The sequence below is a fragment of the Poecilia reticulata genome, chromosome 9, assembly GCF_904066995.2.
Source record: "Poecilia reticulata chromosome 9, P_reticulata-male-v2, whole genome shotgun sequence".
NCBI classification, from domain to species: domain Eukaryota; kingdom Metazoa; phylum Chordata; class Actinopteri; order Cyprinodontiformes; family Poeciliidae; genus Poecilia; species Poecilia reticulata.
In genome coordinates this window covers 3,914,445-3,938,697 of record NC_088838.1, presented here as the reverse complement: position 1 = coordinate 3,938,697, position 24,253 = coordinate 3,914,445, and the positions used below count along the sequence as shown (strand labels likewise).

The 24,253-nt window shown below is 39.9% G+C and overlaps 1 protein-coding gene across 5 annotated transcripts; it reads right to left on the bottom strand.

The window, feature by feature from the left end:
• Nucleotides 1-625: 625 nt before the first annotated feature.
• On the bottom strand, nucleotides 626-23,417 carry LOC103469606 (dual specificity testis-specific protein kinase 1). 5 transcript variants are annotated; one of them, XM_081611263.1, is made up of 10 exons: nucleotides 23,180-23,417; nucleotides 21,755-21,826; nucleotides 11,250-11,443; nucleotides 10,496-10,617; nucleotides 10,004-10,052; nucleotides 9,166-9,315; nucleotides 5,756-5,929; nucleotides 4,079-4,162; nucleotides 3,662-3,748; nucleotides 626-2,621 (listed from the first exon to the last, which is right to left on the bottom strand). In XM_081611263.1, the coding sequence occupies exons 2-10, from the start codon at nucleotides 21,783-21,785 to the stop codon at nucleotides 2,517-2,519; spliced, it is 996 nt and encodes a 331-aa protein (XP_081467389.1). In that variant the 5' UTR covers nucleotides 21,786-21,826; nucleotides 23,180-23,417; the 3' UTR covers nucleotides 626-2,516. The 5 variants fall into 5 exon arrangements, with proteins under 5 accessions (XP_081467389.1, XP_081467390.1, XP_081467392.1 ...); XM_081611264.1 differs by having other exon boundaries at nucleotides 11,250-11,440; XM_081611266.1 differs by lacking the exon at nucleotides 21,755-21,826 and having other exon boundaries at nucleotides 23,180-23,416.
• Nucleotides 23,418-24,253: the final 836 nt, after the last annotated feature.

The following is a 24,253-nucleotide window of genomic DNA, read 5'->3' as shown; positions in this document are numbered from 1 at the left end:
TGTTTTTCTTTTGTCTTTTATTTGTGTTCTGGTCTCACATGTTCCATCATCTGTCCATCATTTCATTCTCACTGATCATGTCAAACATAACGCACAGAAAGTCAGTTGAAGTTTTTTTTCTGGATGATATTCATCGGACAGCTTCTTATTTTTACAGCTGTTGGTCCTTAGTAGTAATCCAGGCAGGATTCCTATCAGTAAGGAAAAGACTGCCATCCAGTGGCATGTAGTGGTATAACAGCAGAAGGGATTTTTTTTTTTGGGGGGGGACAAAAAAAAAAAACAAAGTCATGCTTTACATATTTCTGACATATTTTAGTGCTCAAAAAGATTTAGCAGATGTACCTGACATCTATGTTCCATTTGGCTGGGAACTCTACCATCCATCCATCCATCCATCCATCCATCCATCCATCCATCCATCCATCCGTCCATCCATCCATCCATCCATCCATCCATCCATCCATCCATCCATCCATCCATCCATCCATCCATCCATCCATCCATCCATCCATCATCCTGTTCATGGATGGATGGATAGATGGAGCCAGCTCAACAGGCTCAATGTGATCATGTTTCATCAACTCTAAACTTAAACTTAAATAATTTCCCAAAAAACCAAAGATAGACAAAGAATATCACTTTATTTGTTCCATCACAAAAGTCTGGCTGATGTTAGGAATAATGAAACTATCTGTCCGTTGCCTTTTAGCTGCCTTGAAATTCTGATAACATGGAAAACCGAACTGGACCCTTACAGTACCAAACGAACAGAAAACATTCAGAAAGCTCAGGTTTTTTAAAACACATGTTCAGATCCGAGCATGTTTAGAAATATCAGAGAAATATATAAAAGCAACAGGATACAGACAGTCTTGGTATACTGGAGTCAAAGCAAAAATGTGTGATTTAAAAATGTATTTATGCCTAACTTTGACAGTTTTCTCACATCAAGCCATAAAATGTTTGCACACCCCTGTTAGTGGATTCAAAATTAGACAATGATAAATCATCAGAACCTTTTATGTCTTTAATATAATTTTCAGTACTTCCTGTACAGTTCAACTGCAAAACCAACAAATCTGGTGCATTTCACATCTCCAGGAAGCTGGAGCTGAAAATTGATTTTACTTTTTCAGCATCACACAGTGTTCAAGCAGACGTTCAAATACACATAAAAATGGCTTCATAAGAAAAAAATTAAATATCTGGCATCAGAGAGCAGAGCTAATTCTGACAGAAAGCTTGTTGGGTCACCTGAAGAGGGCTGAGGATCTGATCCTCACAGTCTGAAAACTGATTTCATCTCCATCTTGTTTCACCGAGAAAAGTAGAAATGTTGTTGAAAAGTCATGTATAAAATCCCTACAAGGTTCTACCAAATAAGGCTAAATGCTGAAATGAAAGCAAAGGCTACATCAGCAAGTTATTATTTTAATATTGTAAACACTAGAGGTGGGCGAATCCATCTAAAGTATCAATAATATCGATCCCAAATTGGTATTAGGACTGGATCGATAAGTTTCAGATTCCCTCTTTTAAATTTATTTCATTTTGATGCTGTAGTTTATCTACCTAAAAAGATTTGCTTTGATAATTTTTGCACTTTATTTTATAAAATAATAAACACAACTATTTTGTTTTTCTATTGTTTCTGTGTATCATGTTAATATATTATTTGAACATTAGCCATCTATAAACATGTAAAAATTCTGTCCCAGGTTTTCAAATAATAGTTCAAAAGAAACATAAAAACAACTTAAGGTCAAAGGTTTGATGATATATCAAACCTAAATAATAAAAAGCATCCATATTGGTATCAATATCAATATTATTGATACAGGACATGGATTTACTTTGTTTTGCATCAATAACGTGTTTATTCAGTTAAATTATAATTTGGAACTGTCACATTAAAGGCTGAAAAGGTTTTGGAATGATTTAATAGTCTCATTTTATCTTTTCACTCTAACAGGGGTCGTCTGTACTCTTTGTGGCCTGTTGGTTTTTCTGTACATATGTAGAAACAAAGGATATTTTCTGTAAAACTGAGACAAGCTCTCAAAAACCTTGAACACGACAGCCTGAGGTTCCTCAACTGTCTGCAGCTGTTTGGAGTCCGTCGCTGATCGAAGCAGAAATCCTGACAGAAAACAGAACAGCTAAAGCAGACACAAAGACCAAAATCTATCAGCAGATCGGATGATCTGTGTTGTTGATTCCAAACGAGTAGAAGCAGGACAAGGCGCATATGAAGAGGAGGAAACCTCTGAGTCAGGAAATGAAACTGGATCTACCTCGACGAGTAACACTGATCACCTGGAAGCTACGGTAGCAAAGCGTTCAGGGAAGCCGTGGTTTGGCTAACCGCTCTCAGAAAAGACAAGCTGAGCCTCTGATGCCGAGTGAGAAAGCAGGAAGCGTCAATAATCAGGCCTGCCTTCTTTAAACTCCCCATCACTTCGGCTTCCCGTCTGCACTGCGATCAATAATCCCTGCTGCTGGACACACCCTGCTCAGCTGGCCGTCAGGTCGGGCTTCGGCGGCGGCTCCAGGCCCTCAGCAGCTTTGCTCAGCTCATCTAGTAGCTCTGTGAAGGCCGGGCGCCGGAACGACTCCACCTGGGAGCAGCAGAGACAGGAAGCTGCATGAGGCCACAGTCTGGACAGATCCAATCTGTCACTGTGCCAGGAGGAACCCAGATCATTCATCAAATTCATCATCTCCTTTTTATTTACCTTGTAATCACCCCATAAAAATAAATAATGTTTTACCGTAGCACCATTACTGAAATGCCCTTTTATTCCAGGAACTATCACTGAATCGCTTTATATAAATGAATTCAGCACAGACTGGTGTTTTCCAGCTTACATTTATGTTAATAAACATGATGATTTTCGGCTTGATGAAAACATGACATTTAAAAGTAGAATATTACATCAGGCCAATAAAATAAACATCATTTATTACAAAAATGTGGGTATACAGGTTGTTATTTGCAAAAGGTAATTTTAATCTGACAAACAAGCCTCATCAGAAAAGATACTCAATTTATTCAATTGGACTGTTAGATTCAAACTTTGCATTCAAGTAATTGATTATTCTGACGATTAATTGACATTTTCATGCAATCCATGCAGACATTTTATTTAACCTTTAAGCCTTTTTATACATCATCAGAAGAAAAGTAAGAGATGCAAATGTTCTTTGGGTAGAACATATTTACAAGCAAAAGTTTTTCTTTATCTTAAATGCAAAATGTTTATATATTTTTGTTCAAATTTGGTCTAATTAAATCCTTATAAAAGGATGTAGAAAATACAGATAATTTTAAGGAAGGGTTTCATTTGGTCACTGTAAAAACTTGTGAGTGTGTTCATGGTGTTTTGTGGTGTGCTTCATACTTTAAAGCTGAAGTATGGAGCTTTACTAAAAATTGTTTGTACATATTTGTTGAAACTGTCACCATGTTGTTGGTGACAACAACATGGTGAGACTCCACTACTGTTGTCCAGTAGTGGAGTTCAAGTCTGTCCATGTCCCACCATGATGACCCTAAATTTAATATTTTAATTTAAGTTCCGATTCGGAGCAGACAAATGATCATCTGACTCTTTTCTTTCCCTCTTTTCTGTATGGAAAGTTTCTTCCATCTACATACCATGCAGCAGCTGGCTGCTAACTCCAGGAGGCGCTGTGGGCAGTCAGGAACCAGCTCACCAAACGCCTTCACATCCAGCCCGTAGTCCTGAAACACACCAACAGTATCATCACTGTGGCCAAGCTAGAGTCCAGTGAAACATTCATGTCTGTGCACCACTGGGTAATCCCTGCAGCTGGTGGTTCTGGCTCTGGTCCGTAACTGGGTTCTGGTTCTGGTCTGTACCTGGGTTCTGGTTCTGGTCTGTACCTGGGTTCTGGTTCTGGTGTGTACCTAGGTCCTGGTTCTGGTGTGTACCTGGGTTCTGGTTCTGGTCTGTACCTAGGTCCTGGTTCTGGTCTGTACCTGGGTTCTGGTTCTGGTCAGTACCTGGGTTCTGGTTCTGGTCTGTACCTGGGTTCTGGTTCTGGTCTGTACCTGGGTTCTGGGGAGGATCTCTGGGTCGGCCGGGATCCTGGCCAAGATTTCACACAGAACGATGCCGAAGGAGAAAACATCCACCTGAACCAAGCAGCAGATTAATCAGACTGATGACGACAACATAAAGCTCTACATTTCCATCTGTCAGTTAGGCCAGTTAACACCTAGTGGAGACTGAGAAAGGATGACCTGGATGAGTCTTCTTACACAGTGATGTGTTGACATGGACTTCATATGTTGTGGAATATTATAACATAGAAAATGTACCTCTGGCATTAACAGTTTTTAAAGGCTGCTAGTGGTAAGTGTCAACTTCTAACAGATCATTTCCAAGGCTGGGTTTAGGCATCAGAGCAGAAAGAGCTACATAACTATCACCTCTGAAAATCTAAAAATGCAACTTAACACAATACATAATTTTGAAACGTTAAAGCATTTAAAGTAGAAAGAATCTAGACAGGAAGTTTATTATGAATTTTGCAGGCCTTATCGTAGAGGCTGTGGGTTCCAAAACTTCCTTAGTAAGAGAGCAGACAGGCAGTACGACATGGCTGTGAATATCATGGCATCAAGATTCCAAACAGAAGATGACAAATTTGACCTAATTTCATAGTAAACACACATTATTTTTGCTTCAGCCTGCGGCTGGCGCAGGTTGTGATAAGTCAAACGAGAATCCAAAATAACTCCTAGATATTTATAAGTCGTGACAGCAGAAGGCGGTTTGGTATAATGAAACATCTTTTTTTTTCTACATGAAAAATTAATTCATGCACACAGTTTTTTTATATATATTAATAGTCAAATAGTTATCTTGTAACCAGCACTGAAGTTGTCTCCATGTAACAGATTGAATATTTGAGCCAGATAAAAAAAGAACAGTAGCATCATCATGTATTTAAGCTGTAGTACATAACTTTTAGAATTTTTTTTTTTTTACATATTTGTTGAAACTGTCATCAGGTTATGACAGTTTGGTATGCGACAGATAATCTGTGAAACGGTTGAGCTCCTGCACCTTCTCCCTGTGATGACTAGAAACAACCAATCAGAGGCAGGAGGCGGGTCTTAGAGATGTCAATCACACTGTGTGTGATTCTGCTCATTCTGCTCATTCCCCCTATGCTCTCTGCTACACTGTGGCTAGCAGAGCCTGTGGTGAATGCTCAGGCTAGTTAGCATAGCCGTTAATGATGAAGGATAAACGGTTTTCCTGTAACGGTAAGTTGTTTCTCTACCATTAGCACATTTAGCAGTGAGTACATGAGGTTGATTGACAGCGCTAAGCCCCTCCTCCTGGCTCTGATTGGTTGTTTGTGTTCGGGAGCTTCAGAAAACAGTAGCTCAAGGAGGAAGTGGAGCTTTGAGCTCTTACAGATGATCTGTCTCACAGCATACTGCAACAACATGGTGACAGTTTCAACAAATATGTAAAAAGATATTTTTAGAAAAGCTCCATACTTCAGCTTTATAGTATTGGAGTGCTTATATATTTTGGGAAGGTCATTAATGTATAATAGAAAACACCCTGGGCCTTAGGAAGAAAACATTTACAATGTAGAAAAGTTTAAAAGAAGTCCAGTTTTATAGAGAAATAGAAGCTCACACGAGGAATGCTTTAACTTCCTGCACACAGAACTAAAACTCCTTCCTGGGAAATGACTGAGGACTCACCTTGCGGTCATACGGCTCTCCTCGGAGCATCTCAGGGGCCATCCAGAAGGCCGAGCCCACCAATGACAACTTCCTGCCAGGATCCTTCACAGGCAGCTCCACCACTTCCCTCGCCAGCCCAAAATCTGTCACCAAGGCCTCCCAGCCCCGAGGAGTCACTCGGACCAAACAGTTCTGGAGGGACCGACGAGAAGAGAACTGCAACGTGAGAATCTGACAGCAGAGGGCAGCGTATATGTACAACTTAAAAAAATAAAAGCTTGATGGATTCATTATGTCATCATTGTTAGAGAGATGTTTTCATGGAGCAACTCAAATGCTGACCGGTTCTGACTGTCAGAACCTTTCAACCTCACTAAATAATTCAACCGGACCACATGCAGAGGCCAGACTCAGTGGGCCGCTGTGGAGCAGGGAAGCCTCCAATTCACTGATCAGCTCTGATCACTCATTTTGCTCTTTAATAAAAAGCAACAGCTTTTAATGGAAACAGAACCTGGACTGTTTACAGTCTGCGAGCAGGAGGTGTGATGACAGAGAGAAGCAGGAAGTGAGAGATATGATTGCATAACATTAAGTGGTCCCAGATACATGAGTGATGTCTAATGGGAGCTTTTCATGTGGATTGATGGGTTTGTGCGGAGCGCTCTGTGTGCGTACAAATGACGTGGTTGTAGTCTGGCTCGGATACGAGAAACCTCTTCCCTCTGTTAACCTTTCATTACAAGGCCTGACGGAGGGAAAAACTTCACTTAAAGACCTGAGATCTAAATTTAGCAGCTTCATTTAGTCACTTCTTTGGCAGGAAAATCAACAGCTTTGGAGACAGAAATGGAAAGAACAGCAGACAAAAGGAGGAAACCCGAAAGCTCCAAAGAGAACGGCGATTTCTCACAGCTTCACAGAGTCTGTGGCAGTTCAGGAGTCATTTCAACGTCACGAGCCGCGTTTCATTTACACATGTGCAAAACTTTGTCAACATTCTGCCAATGTTGGAAAAAACACAATTATACAACTGCAGTGTTTCCATTAAATAAGAAACGCAATTAAAATCACACGGGAATAAATTTGTTCACACGATAAGTCATTAAAAACCATGCTACGTCGTATTCCTCCAACTACTTCCTGTCATCGTCTTCTTCATGGTTTGCGCCAGCGGCAACATCCGATTGTTGATCATGTGATTTGTGTGGTGCAAAAAAGTATTTCCATTGCAGTTTTGCGAAATAAACTGGTTTCCACACAGCCAAACAATAATCTCATCCCAAAAGTTTTTATTAAAAAACAAGAGTTTTTCCAAAACTGTCATGGTTTCATAAAGCAAATGTATTTTTGAAATTTTAAATTGCAGTCTATAGAAACACAGCCATTGACATTTAGGAGTTTTGAAACCATGTAGTCTGAAACTTTATATATTTACCAGATGGTGATCAGAACTGGCCGTTTTTCTAGCCTGATCAACCTCACAGTAAGAACCTTCAAAATTCTGATCTAGTTAGTGTTTTGTAATAAATGCACTATAAGTAAGCATTATCAGATCTAACAACACTCTTCAGTGTGGATGCTATGACTGAAAAAAGGACTGAGGTAACCATTTTCAAAATCATTGAGGTAACAGAGGTGAACACAAGAGACTGAAATAATACTGAGCAAAAAATTTGGTAAAATATTGTTTTTAGAGTTTAAACGTTTTTGCCGCAGGAGCTGAGATCAGCTCAAAAGTACTTGTGGGCCCAAAAGAGTAAAAGTCAATGAGTAAATGTGATCCTAGTTACTAAAGATATAAAGATGATCACTTTATGTTGCATCTTAGATATTTGTAAGTACATTTTAACTGAAAAGTCAAACTTTTTGTCAAAATGTATTAAATTTAGTACTATGCTGTGGTCATAAAATCAGTCCAGGGGCCACAAATGGCCCTGGGGCTCCAGTTTGAACACAAAGGTTTAGACCATTTTCACTTTGTCTACAGAAATCCAAACTTTCTATCCTATCTGGATCAGCAGGTTTTGTAGACGTTTGACGCAAACCAACAACTCTAGAGAATTAGACTGGAGCCAAGTGAGGAGCCACTGGGTGACAGCCAACAGTCTGCAGTTAGCAACAATCTATTAACATAACAACAGAGGCTCTCATGATGTTGCTTTGCATTTCTGGTGGCTTCTTCTGGAAAACCTGGCAACAGGAAGAGAGACGGCACCGACACACAAGTTCACCCACGCAGCAATTTATGGAGGCTCTTCAAGGCCTCGTACTGTCACTGAGAATAAACACGCAAACGGAGAGAGACTTCCTTCAATGTACAGCGAAGGGTCAGTGCTGGAATTAATTCAGGTAAAATGCAATACAAACTATAAACATAGAGCTGGACAGATAGAGACCCCTGTGCAAATATTCATATCTGTGTGCTTACTTCCAGTCTCAGAGCTAACGTCATGCTGTGGGCAACAAGTGTATTATTTCCACAGCAGATGGGTCACACTTGTTTCTCCTTAATTTATACAAGAACAAGCATACAGCATTAAGCAGGGAGGGAATAGAAAGCAATATTTTATTCAGAAAAGAACAAAAAAGTCAAGATGCAAAAACCTGGGTACATGAAAAGGAAGTCATGAACCAGAACTAGTGGGACATTACACAAAAGTAAGCCCAGCTGTTGTGTAATATTGCTTTCAAAATGTTAAGTAGACAATATTCTGTTCAAAGAACTGAAAATGTGTCTCATAAACACAACTGAACTTGTTCAGAAACGCAGTAAAACCGTAGAAACTTGAGAATACAGATGGCCACATAAAAATCTGCTTTAACAATAACTCGTGAGAATCAAAACAAAACACATGAAGAGAGAGGGGTGTGTGGGGGAGTTTGGGATGCAACTAGCAACTGGTGGTGTGTAGGGGGGTGGCAAGGACCACTGAATAAACCACTGAAGCCTAGGAAACACAATCTATCAGCCAAATTATTGCATTCATTTGATCAATTAATTACATATATTTTAAGACGTTAAATATTTTGACGCAGTTAATGAAAGTTTCTTTATTACAAACAAAATCCCTGAACTGGAACCTTTGTATTGTGTGTCTGTTATGCCTGAAAATCTGACAGTTTGTTAGTTTGAGACTTCAATAATTTTAAGATTAATGCAGATTGTTTAAAATTGTTTGTTATTTGTGAAACATTTTATTCTAAATAAACTGAAAGTGGACTTTATGATTTCTAACACCTGGTAGGTAACCCATCAGTTCTTGTCCTGTCTGATGTGATGACTCTGATGTGTCATCACACCACCAGTCATCACTTCAGTACTTTGTCAGGTGTAAAAATATTTCCAAAACACAGGTTGTTAGACATCATCTCCAGTTCTGATAACAGAGCTGTCTGAGTTCTGGTTGGAGGTCTGGTGGTCTCACCTTTGAATTCAGATCTCTGTGGTAAATGTTCTTATAGTGCAGGTAGATCATTCCTCTGCTGATGTCACAGGCCAGGTCCACCTTCTCTCTCCAGCACAGAGGAACATCTTTCCTGGCCAGAAGCTCCTCCAGGCAGCCGCCGTTTACGTACTGAAACATGCGGCCAGTGTTCAGGTTAAGGGCTGCGTCAAAGGAAACGCGTCACACAAACCGAAGTTTACACCTAGTGGGTGATAAACCCATTATGTGTAACCATAACCATAATAAGCACTCAATGCTGTCTAACAAGCCGTATCACGTCTGTCCTGAAGGCACCCAGAGGAAACAAACACAAGATTAATTGGACCAAGTGACCTAAATCCACTGCATAGGTTGATCTTAATGATCTGGATGTTTTTACTAACAGAACTGTGAGACTCACTTCTGGATCACAAGTACACAATTAAAAAAAACAAAAAAAAAACTAAGAAAATCCAGAAGATTTGTCACTTTGGACAATGGAGTTAAACATGTGAGCTTTTGTCCAGTCAGTAGACCTTCAGTGAAGACTTGGTCATGACTCTCAAACCTTCATCAGCAGATGATTATCTGCTGTCTGGCCAGTAAAGGGTGCACCAATTTATCTGCAAGCTGATTTTCATAAAGACTTTCTTCAAAAAATGATAATGAAGAATTCACATTAAAAGTAAGAAGCCAGAACACATTGGTTGGACGAAACAGTTTCATAATGACCATAGTATATCGGATCAACATTTCTTGCTTCTTGTCTTCGTAATAGAAAAAGCTAATAACAAAGATTTATTAACGGCAAACATGAGAAGCAGAAAGCAGAACTGACCTCCAGGATGGGGTACAGTTTGTCTTCTTTCACACAGATACCCAGATACCTGAAACAAAGAAGGGATTTTATTTGTGCCTTTAATTCTGAGCCTGTTAACTCACATACAGCAGTACTGACTTTTGTCTGTCTGGTAACTATTAACATAGCATATTGTCACCTCCCTAAAGTAATGGCCCAAGTCATGTTTTGCCAAAAAGACTTTTTTCCCCCATAAATCATCTTTAGGCAAAAAGATCACATACCAAAAAATCCTTTATCATAGACAGGTGACCATTTTATTAATACCGTGTCTCATAATTTTTTAAAGAAATTGATGTATGTTGTCTGAAAGTTACGTTTTCGTGTTTGTCATCATGGATAAGGAAAGGAAAAGGCCACATGTGGAGAGACTGTCTCAAACTACGTTGCTCTCAGTAGACTAAGGGGGGTTTAGATGAGCCTTGGTTGTTGTAGCTTTGCCTGAGCTGAGCTGAGGGTTGGTGCTTTTACCTGACAACGTTGGGGTGAGAAAGCTTCTGCAGCAGGCTGATCTCTCGCACGATGCTGTCTTGGTCCACATCATTTTTGTAGATCTTCACTACCATCACCTTCCGCGTAGTGCTGTGAACCACCTGAGAAGCAGCAGCATGCTTTAGACAGAGGAAACCCTTCCTGTTTGCTTTCTGAAAGCCGTCTCAGTAGACAACAGCTATTGATGCGCTTCAAGAAAAATGAAAAACAAAAGTAAGAACAAGAAGGATTGGTTAAAACGGAGATTGGTATGACTGAGTGAGAATGACCCACTTCACTAAGTTGTAGTTACATTTCCAAATAACTGAAGCAGGAAATAGTAAAGTTAACTGTGATGAAGAATGATAAGAACAAAAAGAAGAGGCTTTAAAACGGAGGTGAGAAAAAACCAGTTAAGACAGAGAACAAAGGCTGCTTCTCAGCCGAGCTCTGCCTGGACAAATTCAACCTCTAATTATTCCAAACGAACTCCTCAAACTAATTCCAGCTCATTTCATCAGCAACATTTCTGACAGCTTGCTCTCCCTGTTGCTGTGCAGCAAAATTAGCTTCAAAATGAGAATTATGTAAGGTGGGAGAATTTTGTGCCCACACAGTTTGTAAAGCTGGTGGGCCAATCACAGAATGGCAAGAATGTCCTTATTAAGAGGCTCAAACAAAGCCAGCTTTGATGGCAGCTCAGATGCAGAGCAGCAACGTGTAAATCAGGGGGGAGGACGGCGAGACGGAATACCTTGTAGACTCTGGAGAAGAATCCGCTCCCGATGAGTTCAGCTCGGAAGTTTTCCCAGAACTCCAGTTTGCGTACGGCCGTGCGGAGCTTCTGCCAGCGGTCCACATGGTAGTACCTGTCTGAAGACTCGCCGTACAGGGTGGGACTGCTGGGCTCCGAGGACGAGTCCACATCACACATCCTGGAGACGTCTGCTGGGAAAAAGAGAAACACACAGATGTGGGTGGTCATGCGCATACAACAGCTCTGCTGCACAGCATGCAAAATTACAAACAGGATGCTAAGTATATCAAGCAAAAATATCATAAAAAAAGAGAACAACATGTTTAAAAAAAGTTATTTTAATTATTAGTTTTGTGACAGTTTGAAAAACTGAGAATTTACAAGCAGGTCGGCAAAGTTAATGGGGCCCTGGACATGTGAAAAATGAGCATAATTCAGTTTTATTAGTGTTTTACTCAATCTGATGTCTTACATGTTGAAGCAGAATTTCCACTAAACCGATCGAGGCGTCACAAAAGAAAACAACCAAAAGGGCAATTTATGCATTTATCAGCATGAAAGCGACCCTGGATGAAAGAGAAGCTCATGAAAGGCCCGGCCTCAACATCCACTTATTAACTGCATAGATGAGGCAAAGTGCTTCCACTCTACTGACAGAAACAAAGGCGCTGCCTCATGTGAGGTTTACAAAAAAAAAAGGCTGAGATGATCATTCACCTCAGGCAGAGACTAGTAGCTGTGATTTTTTTATGGTAGCACCTTGATGAAGAGGGGAAACACTACGACTGGATAATCTGGATAATATTCTAAATTATAAATTTTTATTCAAAAGGTTACAATGTAAACTTCAGCATGTCTTTCCTCTCATTCGTGAGAGGAAAGGCATGAGCTCATGACATCTACATGAGCGTAGATGTTTTGTGAAATGTATGTGTTTGGTGCTCGGATGGTTCTGAGTCACCTGGTGACATCATAATGTAGAGCTGTGTATCATCTGTGTAGTTATGGCAGCTAATTTCACTTCGTGTGATAAGCATATAAATATTGAATAACAGGGATCCACATTCTCCACGTGACTTCGATGAGACGCTACATATTGAAACAAAGAAATCTCTGTTCTTTATGCATTATGTATTTTTTAGTACTGGACCAGAGAGTTCAGCCCAACTCTCCTGTCGTTTCAATAAGATGTCAAGCGCTGCATTGAGGTCCAACAGAACCAGCACTGTGGATCTTCCACAGTCTGTATTTATATGGATGTCATTGAACACTTTGACTAGGCCATTCTCAGTACGGTGGTGAGTACAGAAACCAGACTGAAAGACATCAAAGCCGTTAGTTATAGTTTGAAAGCTATATAACTGTTTAAACAGCTTCTCCAATAATTTTGCTGATGAAGGGAGATCGGCCTGTAATTCTGCAGTAGGAAAGTTAAGGAAAGTTGTCAGCATGACATCAAGACAGCAGAAAGAGGAGCATAATGAATAGCTTTTATATTTAAGTAGTTGAAATTGAGTAAATGTTTTCTGCATTTATTATGTCTGGGCATAGTATTGATATTCGATTTAGTGTGGATGCACACATTAATCTTCTAATTTTTTTATTTTCTCTGCAAAGAAGTTGGCAAATTCATTGCAGGTCACGTTTGATGGTTCGGTCACAGGAGGGTTTGTGAGCCTGTCAACGGTTGCAAATAAATCTCGAGTATTGTTAATGTTTTTTTTGTTTTTTTTATGAATTCCCCAAAGAACGTTTCCCTTGCATGTTTTAGTGTTGAGTGATAGCTTTGCTGTCTTTCTTCGTAGATTTCATAATAAACATGAAGTTGAGTTTTACACCATTTTCATTCGGCCCTACGACAGTTTGCACGTGTCTCCATAGAGATTTGTTTCTACCAGACACTATCTTCACCTCAGTAAAATCAATAATATCTGAAACTTTAGGATGGATGTCATCTACCAACACACCTACATGATTACAGCATAAAGGTGAGGAGGAAGAGAAGGTTTGATTCAAAGTTTCTGCTGTAATGTCGTAAAAATAACGTTTTGAAATAGTATCTGTTCTGCTAAGTGAGTCAACAGCAACTGTACTTTCAAAGATAACAGAAAAATATGTGCCTGAAAAACACTCAGGTTATCTTTTGTCTGATTAAAATGAGTTGGAGTATCTAAAAATAAAAATTCACAACACTCTATATTTCTTTGGTTATTCTCAATAAACCTTTATTTTCACATCTTTTTCCATGCTACTGTAATTTTCTTTGTGACTGTGCTTAATAATTCATTGTAGCTGAAACTTTACTAATAAGTGATCTCCACTCAGGTGAGTCCTGACCTGCCTTCATCCTGACCTTCGCTCGGCCACAGTGAGCTAGCGTGACAGCAGAGAAGGTCAGACTCTGTTCACTCTACAGTCACAATGACGGCGGTGGAAAGCGCACGCTGACACGCTAACACAATCAACAAGCTTTTAACAATCAAGTCGGGGGACTCAACCCCAGCTATTCATGCTGCTTTTGTTCATTTGGCTTCAAACTAAACAATTATAGCTGAAACGCTGTCAGAGAGAAATGCTTACAGTGCAGCCATTGAATCTGCCATTCTGTGCCTCTCTTCTCTCCTTTGTTTTGTCATCTTGCCTGCTTTTCTATCCTGGCTGGTCTCCATTTTTTTTTTTTGCTTTGATTTCTTCTCAAGTGATAACTTTTTGCACTTTGTTCATGAAGGACAAGATGCACACAAATATGTTTAGTTTTTCTATTGTTTGTTTGTCATGTTAATATGCTAAGTAGCGCCTGCAGCTGTATGGCTGTATGCACTCTGCATATCTTGAGATTTTCCTCTAAGTAAAAAAAATTGGAGGAATTATTGTTATTGGAATTATAGTTATTTGATTGTTTTTATGATTTAACCCTCTTTACTATTAACAAAATTGTGGAGAAAAAAGTTATTTTGTGTCAAAATATCCTGTACATAACCCACATCTGTGTGCGTCTGTAGGTGTGGGCACCTGGCCGTCCTAAACCTAAGTCTTATTGGTCAGTTTATTTTTGTTTATTAGGTGGCTTGGTGATCTTTCTGTAAGCTAAATGTGACTATACAATGAAGCTAAAAAATGAGTAACTGGCTTGTCAACCCTCTCGCAGTCCTAAGAGGCTTGGTTGCCAGTTTCACACCTTTTTGTTGGGGCGGGGGTTCGCAAACTGAAGAGCTGACGGGTCACTCGGTTGGCCGACAGTGACATCTGCTGCACTCTTCCTGAGCATCGCGCTAAAACTACAGGAGAGTTAAACTGTGTTCTTGTGGGTCAGGTGCAGTGATAGTTTTGTACCTACCCTCCCTTAATATCCTGCAGTCACCCCTAAATATGTTATAAATTTTTCAGACACCAATAACTTTGTCCAAATTCAGTACTATTTATTAACAATGTTTTTAAAGGAAGCCCATAAAAACACCAAGAGGTCAGAAGTTTAATGGTGTCAAACTTGAATTATATTGGTATCAGTAATACTGGTGCTATTTTTACAGACACCAAATATTTAGGATCGCATACCTCTAGTGTGAACAACAGAACTTACTGCTTTCTGTTTGTGCGACTAATTAAATTCAAATGAATTAACCTTCTAAAAGAAAATAAGAGATTCATTTACAGAACAGTATTTCTACGTTTTGTTTTCCACTTCTTCCCTCCATCCAAACATGGGGACCTTGTCTCTAACACCATGTCTGGGTCAGAAAATGTTCTCTTTTTGAAAGTTTGGTTCACTTCATACTGAAGTTACTTTACACCCAGGTGGACTTTAATTGGTTACATGGTGACTTCTGAGAGCAATAGTTTGGAGCAAATTTCATTTAAGGGTGTCAAAGCAGAGAGGTCTGGCTATACATTACTTCAAATATATTTTTGTTCCATTTTTGTTGTGTCATACTGTATAAAATCCCAACAGAATACATTAATGTTTTGAGGCATTGGAAGGCCTGGCAACAGCTTGATCTGTCTGTTTTTCTTTTCTTTACAGACTGAGTGGGAAGGTTAGACAAACAGTGAGCACTGAGCCTGACCTGTCAGGGCAAACAAGCAATACCAAGGCTTTCAGAGACCAGATGGTGACTTCCTGGAAAGGCTTCCACATCACCCATTAAAGTTCCACTGCCAGCACCAAAGCAAGACTGTTTTCCCTGGAGCTAAGTACACGAACATGAGGACTATGCAGAGTCCTCATGCGTTTTACTTTAAAGTGTGTGTCCTGTTTGAAGTGGTCAGGGGACGTCACGTCATGAGGTGGTTGAATCTAAGATTCTCACTGGAAGTGATCATGATACAGGTCACGTGTGTGGAAAAAAAAAAAACTAAGCTGTGTCTCGTTCCACCAAGAAGGTGTAAATAATACCAGCGACACACATAGCACTGCCTGACTGCCTGGCTGCCATAAGGCAAGAAGCACTTAACAGAAAATGTGGACTCTCAGCCCATCGTTTCTGCAGACTGAAAACACCCAGAAGGCCTAACAGTATAACCCTGAATCATCTACAGCCATATAACCTCAAATTGAAAACAAAAAATGTACTAATCCCAGAGAGAAATTTAATGTTTTAACTCATATCACTTTTTTTTTTCAAGGAGTCATTATAGATGCTAATTCCTGTGGGCAGGAAAGAGCTCCTGTAGCAGTCTGTGACACAGTGTAACTGAAGAAGCCAATGACTGAAGATACTCTGTTATTGTAAAGCAGTCTCATGAAGTGGATGGTCAGGGTTGTCCTTAATTTATTTTATGAACACTCATTTTTTGCATCATTGTCTCCAGAGGTTTTACATTCGGCCCCAGAACAGAACCAGAACAGAACAGAACCAGAACAGAACCAGCTTTCTTCATCAGGTTGTTGAGCCTCTTGAAGTTCTGTTGCTGCTATCCCAACATATGATGACAGAAAACTATTCTCCACACTCTCCACAGCCTAAAAAATATGTACAAACCATTTTGCTGTAAACTCTAAAGGATCTAAACTTCATCAATAAGTGGACTCTGCTCTGTCTGTTCTTGTAGATGGCTGTACTGTTGTGTCTTCAGTACAGTCTGTTGTCCAGATGGACACCGAGGTATTAATACTAGAACTCAGTATACTTACTAAGGCATGTTTGTTATATAGAGCATTGTTATGACAACTGAAGGTAATATAGTCACTTGATTGTGCTAGAAAATGACACTCTGTGTCTAGAATAATATTGCATCTTTAAGGTCTATGGTTGTCCTCTTAAGGTACCAGCAAAAGTGAAGCACCCTAGAGTCCAGAACCACTGGTTAAGTTTAGAGCAACATTCATTCATTGTACACTAACCATACACACTTCCATAGTGATTCAAAGCACTTCAGTGGCCATGATTCCCAACCCAGAACAATAGGTGAGAGTTGGACTTTTCAGCTCAGCTCCTTCTCCACCAAGGCGAACCAGAGCACTGCCCTGAAAACACAGCAAACTCTGTAGACCAAACATGTTCCATGAGAAACAGGGTACCTCACCCAGGAACAGAGGACGTTTCTCGTACCAGGCCTGGGGTTGAAAGCTTCCTAGTAACTTCCTGATGGTTGAGTCTTAGCTTCTGGGAACCGGCTGGCCCAGCCTTAAAACAGCCACTGTAAGCCATCTTATCCTTGGGTCCACCCCTCACAAACAGAAACGCTGAGGTCAGCTGCAACATGAGCCTGGTGGTAGGCAAGGTCAAGAGGCCTGTGCCTCTCACTTCCCATAATTACAAAATGGTTATTTGTGGACCTCCATGAGAACTGACTCCTCAGTAACACAAGTTATGTACAGGAAAAGGTGAACGGACCAGTCAGGCATAACATTATGACCTGCAGTGACACCGGTACTGGTGATGTACTGTGTACTCAGTAATTTGAACTACAGTGGTTTATCTGTTGGACCAAATCACATGGATCAATGTATACTCTGCATGTGCATCAGTGACCAGTTGCAGAAAACCTCATGAGAGCCGAGGTTCTGGAGATGTTCTGAAGGGGTGTTACAATGTGTTAACACTTAAAGATTTGAGGACAATAATCTCAACTAGATATAAAGGGAATTATAAATAAAATGAATTATTCTTATTCATATTACTGTTTACTTGTTGCCTTGTACATCCAGTTTAGGTTAGGTTTAGATTAGGTCACACCATTTGCATCTTTCTTAGGTTACACCATTTTGTAATTTCCCTTCAACATTTTCATGTTTGGAGGTTTAGACATGAAATAATTCCCAGTCAGAGATTCCAAAACCCTAATGAGGATGGAAGCATTTAGACACAACTCTATTATGGCTGTAAAATGTCCTGCTCTGTGGTACACCAACTAATAAGTGGTTAGTGTTGCAACCCAAGCTCCATGGGAGACACAACAGTAGAAGCTATGGGAAGGAAATGCAGCAGGGATACATCGTGGGAATGTTTAAACAATTTCATTTTGAGGAGATTATGCTAGCTACCACACCCCTTAAATCAGTTTTCAAACCAATCAGAACCTTAAGAATTAAGAAATAGGAAAATAAATGTGGACTTTAATGATGCTTTTGAGATTTCAGTACTGTTCTCTGAACGTTGCATATTCAGACTTTAAGACTCAAGTCCTGCATTTAGGAACAATGTCCTGCAACTGTTTGGATGTTTCCGAATTGAATTAAATTCAGCTCAGTTCAATAGAACTCAAAGGGAAGTTGCATTTTGACAAGAAATAGAGACTAGAATGTAAAGAAAGTTGTGAATCTTATTAAACTAAACTGAATCACAGAGATAAAACACACCATCTATACTAGAAACTCCTGTTGTTCTGTTGGTGGCTGTAAACATCATAAACCGTAGTGTTTTTCCAAATGTGTTCAGGCCTTTAGGGAATCTGAGACTGTCCACCCCCAGCAGCTTCTTTCTATCTCTGTGGTTAGGCAGCGGTCTAAAAAAACAGGCAGATTATATTACACAACAGAGTGATGCCCCGACCGCTTTGAGAATGCCAGCAGACAGAGTGGGTTTTTTTGGGGGGTTTTTTCTAGCAAAGATCATTTCTCTCTGATAAACAATACGTCACTTGTACAAAATGATTGAGTGGGATGGAAAGGACGTCGGAGGTCAGGAAAATTGCAGAGACCACACAATGTATCGCTATTCCTGTCAACAGTTTCTCACCACTATGGCAGCCCAGACCTCACCCACAACTCAAGCCAAGCTGCAAAGTTTGTCGAGTTCATGCCATGTAGGAAAAATCATTTTTCATAGTGAGGGCCAGTTCAGTTGGTATTGGACCCAATAACCATTACTGGATCAGATTTCAGGCTGAGGCCACAACATGCCCTCAGCCTGTTGGTTGCACGTGATGTCGTGCAACTAGTGACATCACTAATTGTGCATAAGCAATTAGTGATGTCACTAATTGCTTCAAATACAGCAATACAAATAAAACACATAAGTATTAGCATATTACTGGTGGGCCCTGTCTAAGAAGCCGGGAAGTCAGTTGAGAAGGAAACACATTTACGATCTTTGTTTATTTGGAGTGATAACAGTAATAATAACTGAGGAGAAAAGTCCAGAACTCAACACAGGATTAGAACAGAGAGTCAGAAGACAACAGGGAAGCTAACCGCTACACAGAAAGCAACTTTATTTTAACTTTAATATTTATCTGCCCCTAGGCAGAAAAACATATATAAACATCAGCAGGAATATTTGAAGTGTCATAAAAACACAGAGAGGCTGCTGGTGGGTCTAAGCATCATTCATGGGAATTTATTATGAGGATAATAAATCAAAATTCTTATCATAAGAAATTAATCATGATAAATGATACACGATAAGATAAATGTCCACCCTTACTCAAACATCAAAAATTGTTAGGCAGCCCTTGAAGAACATTTGTACAAACTGTCATGACTGTCTCACCTTCACCAGTTCCTACATTATTCAATTATGACGTATTGCAGAAATTCATAGGTTTATTATCGTATTTGAGTTAAAAATCATACTTCATGTATTATTATTTATTTAAATGTAAACTCATTTATTTATTTAAACTCATGTACTGGATCTATCCAAGTCCCCACTAAGGGACACCCTTGTCCCTTAGTGGGGTCGGGAATGTACTGGATCCATTATATAGAATTTGTTGACAGTTATTTTGTAAAAACAAAAAACAAACATACAAAAAAAAAACATAGTAATAATGACAGCTAAAAATCCCCAGAATAATTTAAGAGAATTTAAGAATATTTTAGGAGGCTTCAGCCTCGTAAATAAACTTTGTGATGCCACTCAGGAGTCATAATCTATCAACTATTTCTAATAACCTAAATAAAGTGGATAAAGACATTTTTTCACAAAATTTAATATAAATAAATTTTACATGAAATGTGACTTTTATCACCAGAATTCACAAGTAGAGTTCAATCCATAGAAATATAAACTGATTCACCATGATTTAAGTGCAAATGAGTTTGATTATAAGTACAAAAGAAGTAGGATGGGATGAAATGGCAATGAATGGGTACAGCGTGAGTGGGGGGAGGGGGGGAATTCCAGATCAGAGCATCTTTAGGTCATAACTGAAGCATAACACCAGGGGAAATCATGAAGGATGATTACCGAAAACCATGATGTCCTACATAAAAAGGCCACACAGTTATGAAAAAGGAACTTGGGGCCTGAGCGGAGGGCAGGTAACAGGACACTACTCTGACACAACGTCTCTGGACATGTTCAGACATGCTGGATGCTGAGCAAAATACATCCTATTTCAGGACAATGCAGAGCTAAACATATTTGCAGTACAGTGCGTTCATCTGCTTAAAGCAGCATTTCATCCTGATTAAACACTCAGAGCAGGCAGTGAGATGGCTGTGATGCAGAAACATCAGGCCCTGTCCTTTAACTAGGCCACGGTTCAGGGTCAGAGAGATGAGAGGAGCTGAGCATCAATCCAAATATTTTCCTTTAAAGACATTCCTGACAACAACACCTTTGGCTGCAGTAGGACAATAAACCTTAAAGTGTTTCACAGTAACTTTGTGGTATCGACCAACACAAAAGTAAATGTGAACTTTAACAGAAAACTAAGACTTTTCAAACATAAAAATGAAAAAGTGTGATGTCCAATTGTAGTCCTCCCACCCCAGTCAAAACATTGTCCAACCAGCTTTGAGAGAAGTTACACTTACAGATACTTTGGGGTTTTGTGTTTGTCAACAGACTGATGTGCACAAGTCTTAGATTCTCACTACAAACAGTATTTAGTATATGGGCCAAAAATAGATTTGATTTATGTCTGGTCTCATCTGATGTTCTTCTAACAGTTCGCTGTGACAGCAACGCACACACAGGTGTGTTGCCTTGATTCTTTCATGTAGATTTAAGAAATCTTTATTTTCCTGTTGCATTTTGAAGAAGCCATTCTTCAACAACTAAAAGCAAAGGAGTGCTCACTCAAAGTGGACAAGGATACGAAACCTTCATTTTTAAATTCCTGAGTTCCTAGAATCACCCTACAACTGCTGGAGTTTATTTTTTAAGAAACTTCAGCAAAAACATTACATTTATATATAATTTTAAATGACATTTTATTTCCTTATGTTTATTGTTTTGTGCGAAAATAAACTTTTAATTACGAGAGTTCCTGGCTTGATCAATGTAATAAACGGACATCTATCCATTATCATACACCCTCATCCCTAATGGGGTCACCAGGGGTGCTGGTGCCTGAGAGGCGGGGTCACCCTGGACAGGTCACCAGTCCATGGCCAATGAATGGACCTTAGACTATTTTATTTCAAGGTTTATTGGCTCTAGTGGCCTTTATTTGAGAGTGGTTAGGCAGGAAAGTGGACAATGGGAGAGAGGGAAGACATGTGGCAAAGGTCACCAGGCTGGGACTTGAACCTGTGACGTATGCATGGAGGACTTGGCCTCCATACCTGGGTTGTGTTTCGCCCCTGCAGCACCACAGCATGAACCTTTGATATTTTAAAAGTGTCTTTGTGGACCTTTAAGATTTATGTTCGAGTAACCCTGATCTACACGCTCATAACTTCACTGAATGAAGTGACAAGTCATTTAATTTGGATGAAACAACTGAAGTGCAAAAAATTGATGTCCATTTGAATTGTAGCTTTTTTACCTAGCCATATTTTCAAATATTTTTTAACTCAAAAACATGGTGGGCCTGTAGGTGATCCTATCACTGGGCTTTGCAGGTTTTCTGAGGGAGACCCCGAGTATCAGAATAATTGTGGCTGAAATGAAATGAAGTGCACACCACACTTTTTAGATCTTATCAGTAAAATAAATTGCAAATCATCATCATTTCGTTCTGCGTCACACGTATGCTCCTTAGTTTTGTTCTGGTACACAAAATCTGAGAAAAGTGACAAAATGTTTAAAGTTCTGAGATGCAGGAACAGTTTTATAAACCACTGTAGTTTAAGGAAAGGCTGGAGAGCGTGTGAATACTTAAGTACTTACTCCACTGATTTAACATATTATTCATGTGCATCCTGTAGGTGGTGGGGGGGAAACCACAGGCCTCTGCAGAAACTGAGAAGGAACCACATACATGCAACAACAAATGAGGACAGACACACAACCACAAAGCTACCTAACACACAGCTGGCAGGCAGAACACAGTGGCAGGGAGGGAGCAGGAAGGCTGACTGGCGTCTCACGTCTGCACCGTCACAACAGAGATGAAATGTGTTAATACATGAAAGAGACAAGGGCGATGTCTGCAGAGCTTCAGTTACAGTTCAGTTTGAGTCCTGCAGCAGCCTGGCATCATCACACCCTCACAGCCACGGCTCAGTGACAGGAAGCGCTTTCATCACGCTGCTTCATCTAACCAACTACCAAACTAACAAGAAAAAATCCAACTTTCACAAAGAATAAGAAATATCTGACTTTCATGAAAAATATTTACTGTTTTCTATCCTGGACCTGGTTAAAATGTTAATTTACTAAAGAGGCAGTGTTATGTTAAATCAACTTTTGAGCTTTACATCCTGTTATAAAGTCATTCAATAATCAAAAACATACATGGAGTGTTGCCTTGATACTTTCGTGTATGGTTGAGAAATCCTTTAATCTCCATGGCAACCATTCAACTGTGCAAAATGCTCGAATGAACCTAGCCCCGCCTTTGAAACGTAGCTCCTCCTCAGAGCTGCAGGTTCCCAGCTTCAGAGCTTCTACCTCACAGAGCAGCCATCCCCCACTCAACTCCTTCAGACTAGTCAGAAGCAATTAGCAAACACTTGATGTTTGCTAATTGCAACACCAAGTAAGGTAATAGTAACTTGATTGTGCAATAAAATGGCTCTATAATACATAATACTGCCCCTTTAGACTGATTAAATAAAACTACAAATCCAAAGAGTCAAGACTGAAGAGGAACAGAACAGTCAGTTAGTAAGATAAAATATTTGGAATATTAGTCTGGTTTAACTTTGCCATGATCCCTTTTACATATCCAATGCTACAAAAAAATGATCTAGGTTCGAGGAAGAAGATCTGCACTTGAGACCAAACTTGCAAAGAAGAAAGGATGTTGCCTTTGTTCAGAGGAAGCTGTTGCAAAGAAACACGGGAGCAGTTTGCAGACGTTTAAAAGTTTCAGAGTCATGCTCAAATATAAAAGTCTAAAAAATGTTATTCAATAAGTTCAGTGTCAGGAGGCAGAACGTGGGAATTCTCTCCTCTCTTTCACCTACGGTTGAGCTCATTCAGATGGTCCGCCGTCTGCACTGGGAGCCACTGCTGGGCAGCGTGTTAACTGGTCTGTTCTCCTCTGCATCATGTCAACTCACTCCACTTTTCTTCCTTTTTATGGCTGATCTCTCTTGGAAATAAAAGCCCAGAGTCAAAAGTTGCCCCTCGGTGGCAGAGCAGACTCACCTGGAATCAGCCTGTGCTCCGGGTGCAGCTGCAGGAAGCTGAGCTCGGCTTTAACGTGTCAATGGCAGCGTCTCCTCTATCCGCGGCAGCCCGGTCCGTGTCTCCCCCAGAGCGAGCAGGACGGCGCTCAGGTCTCCGCTGCTGACTTCGGAGCGGTCTGTGCGGCTGACGGGTCCTCCTTCCTGCGAATGCATGCCTCTGCGGTTGCCTAGGCAGCGGCTGCTGGAGAAGGTCGGGGGATGGAACTCCGCCCACACGGAGAACAGGACGCCGGCAGGTCGGACAAGTGCGAGCTGCGGGTTTGAGCTCATGGGAATTCCTTCCAGGTCGATCATGTACAAGTTTCAAGTTAGATTATTTAAGTATTAATAATAATAATAATAAAAAAAGTTTAAAGAACAAAAGTCTATCCAGAAAGAAATGTTTCGTGTGCTGTAAGGTCAGCAAATCTGTAACAGGAGTATAAATGGTAATGATGTAAAAAATAAATAAATAAAATAATTTTTTAAAAGTTCACGCAAAATGTGACTTTTTGATTAAGTTAAAATCAGAAGTTTACATACACCGTCAAAAACACACATATAATGTAATCAGTTAATCTGACCTATCTTACTTTACTTCAGCTCAGTTAGAATAGCAAATTACTGGTTGAATTGAAGCGGCGGCAGGAGTTCGCCCTGCGGTTGCCGGTTTGATTCCCTCGTCGTTTTTGACCCTAAGCAAGACACTCCACCCACCCTGCCTGCTGGCTGCTGGTGTTAGTCAGAAAGCCTCACATATCAGACTGTCCCAACTGTTGCAATAAACAGGGAGTGAATGAGCCCTTTGAGATTTCAATTTGATATGAAGGGCATTATAAAAAAAATCAATTATTATCAAAATTGTCCAAATTATTGTTGTTTGTTTAAAAGCTAGTTAGAGACTGAATGTCAGATATTTATTTTTTTAAATAATTAAAATACTAAATTCTACTTGACTAGGATCAATGGGAATGGAAGTGTAATGGATTGAATTGACGTTTTATAAAGTACCTTGAGATGGCATGTTGTTAATTTGCACTAAATAATTAAATTG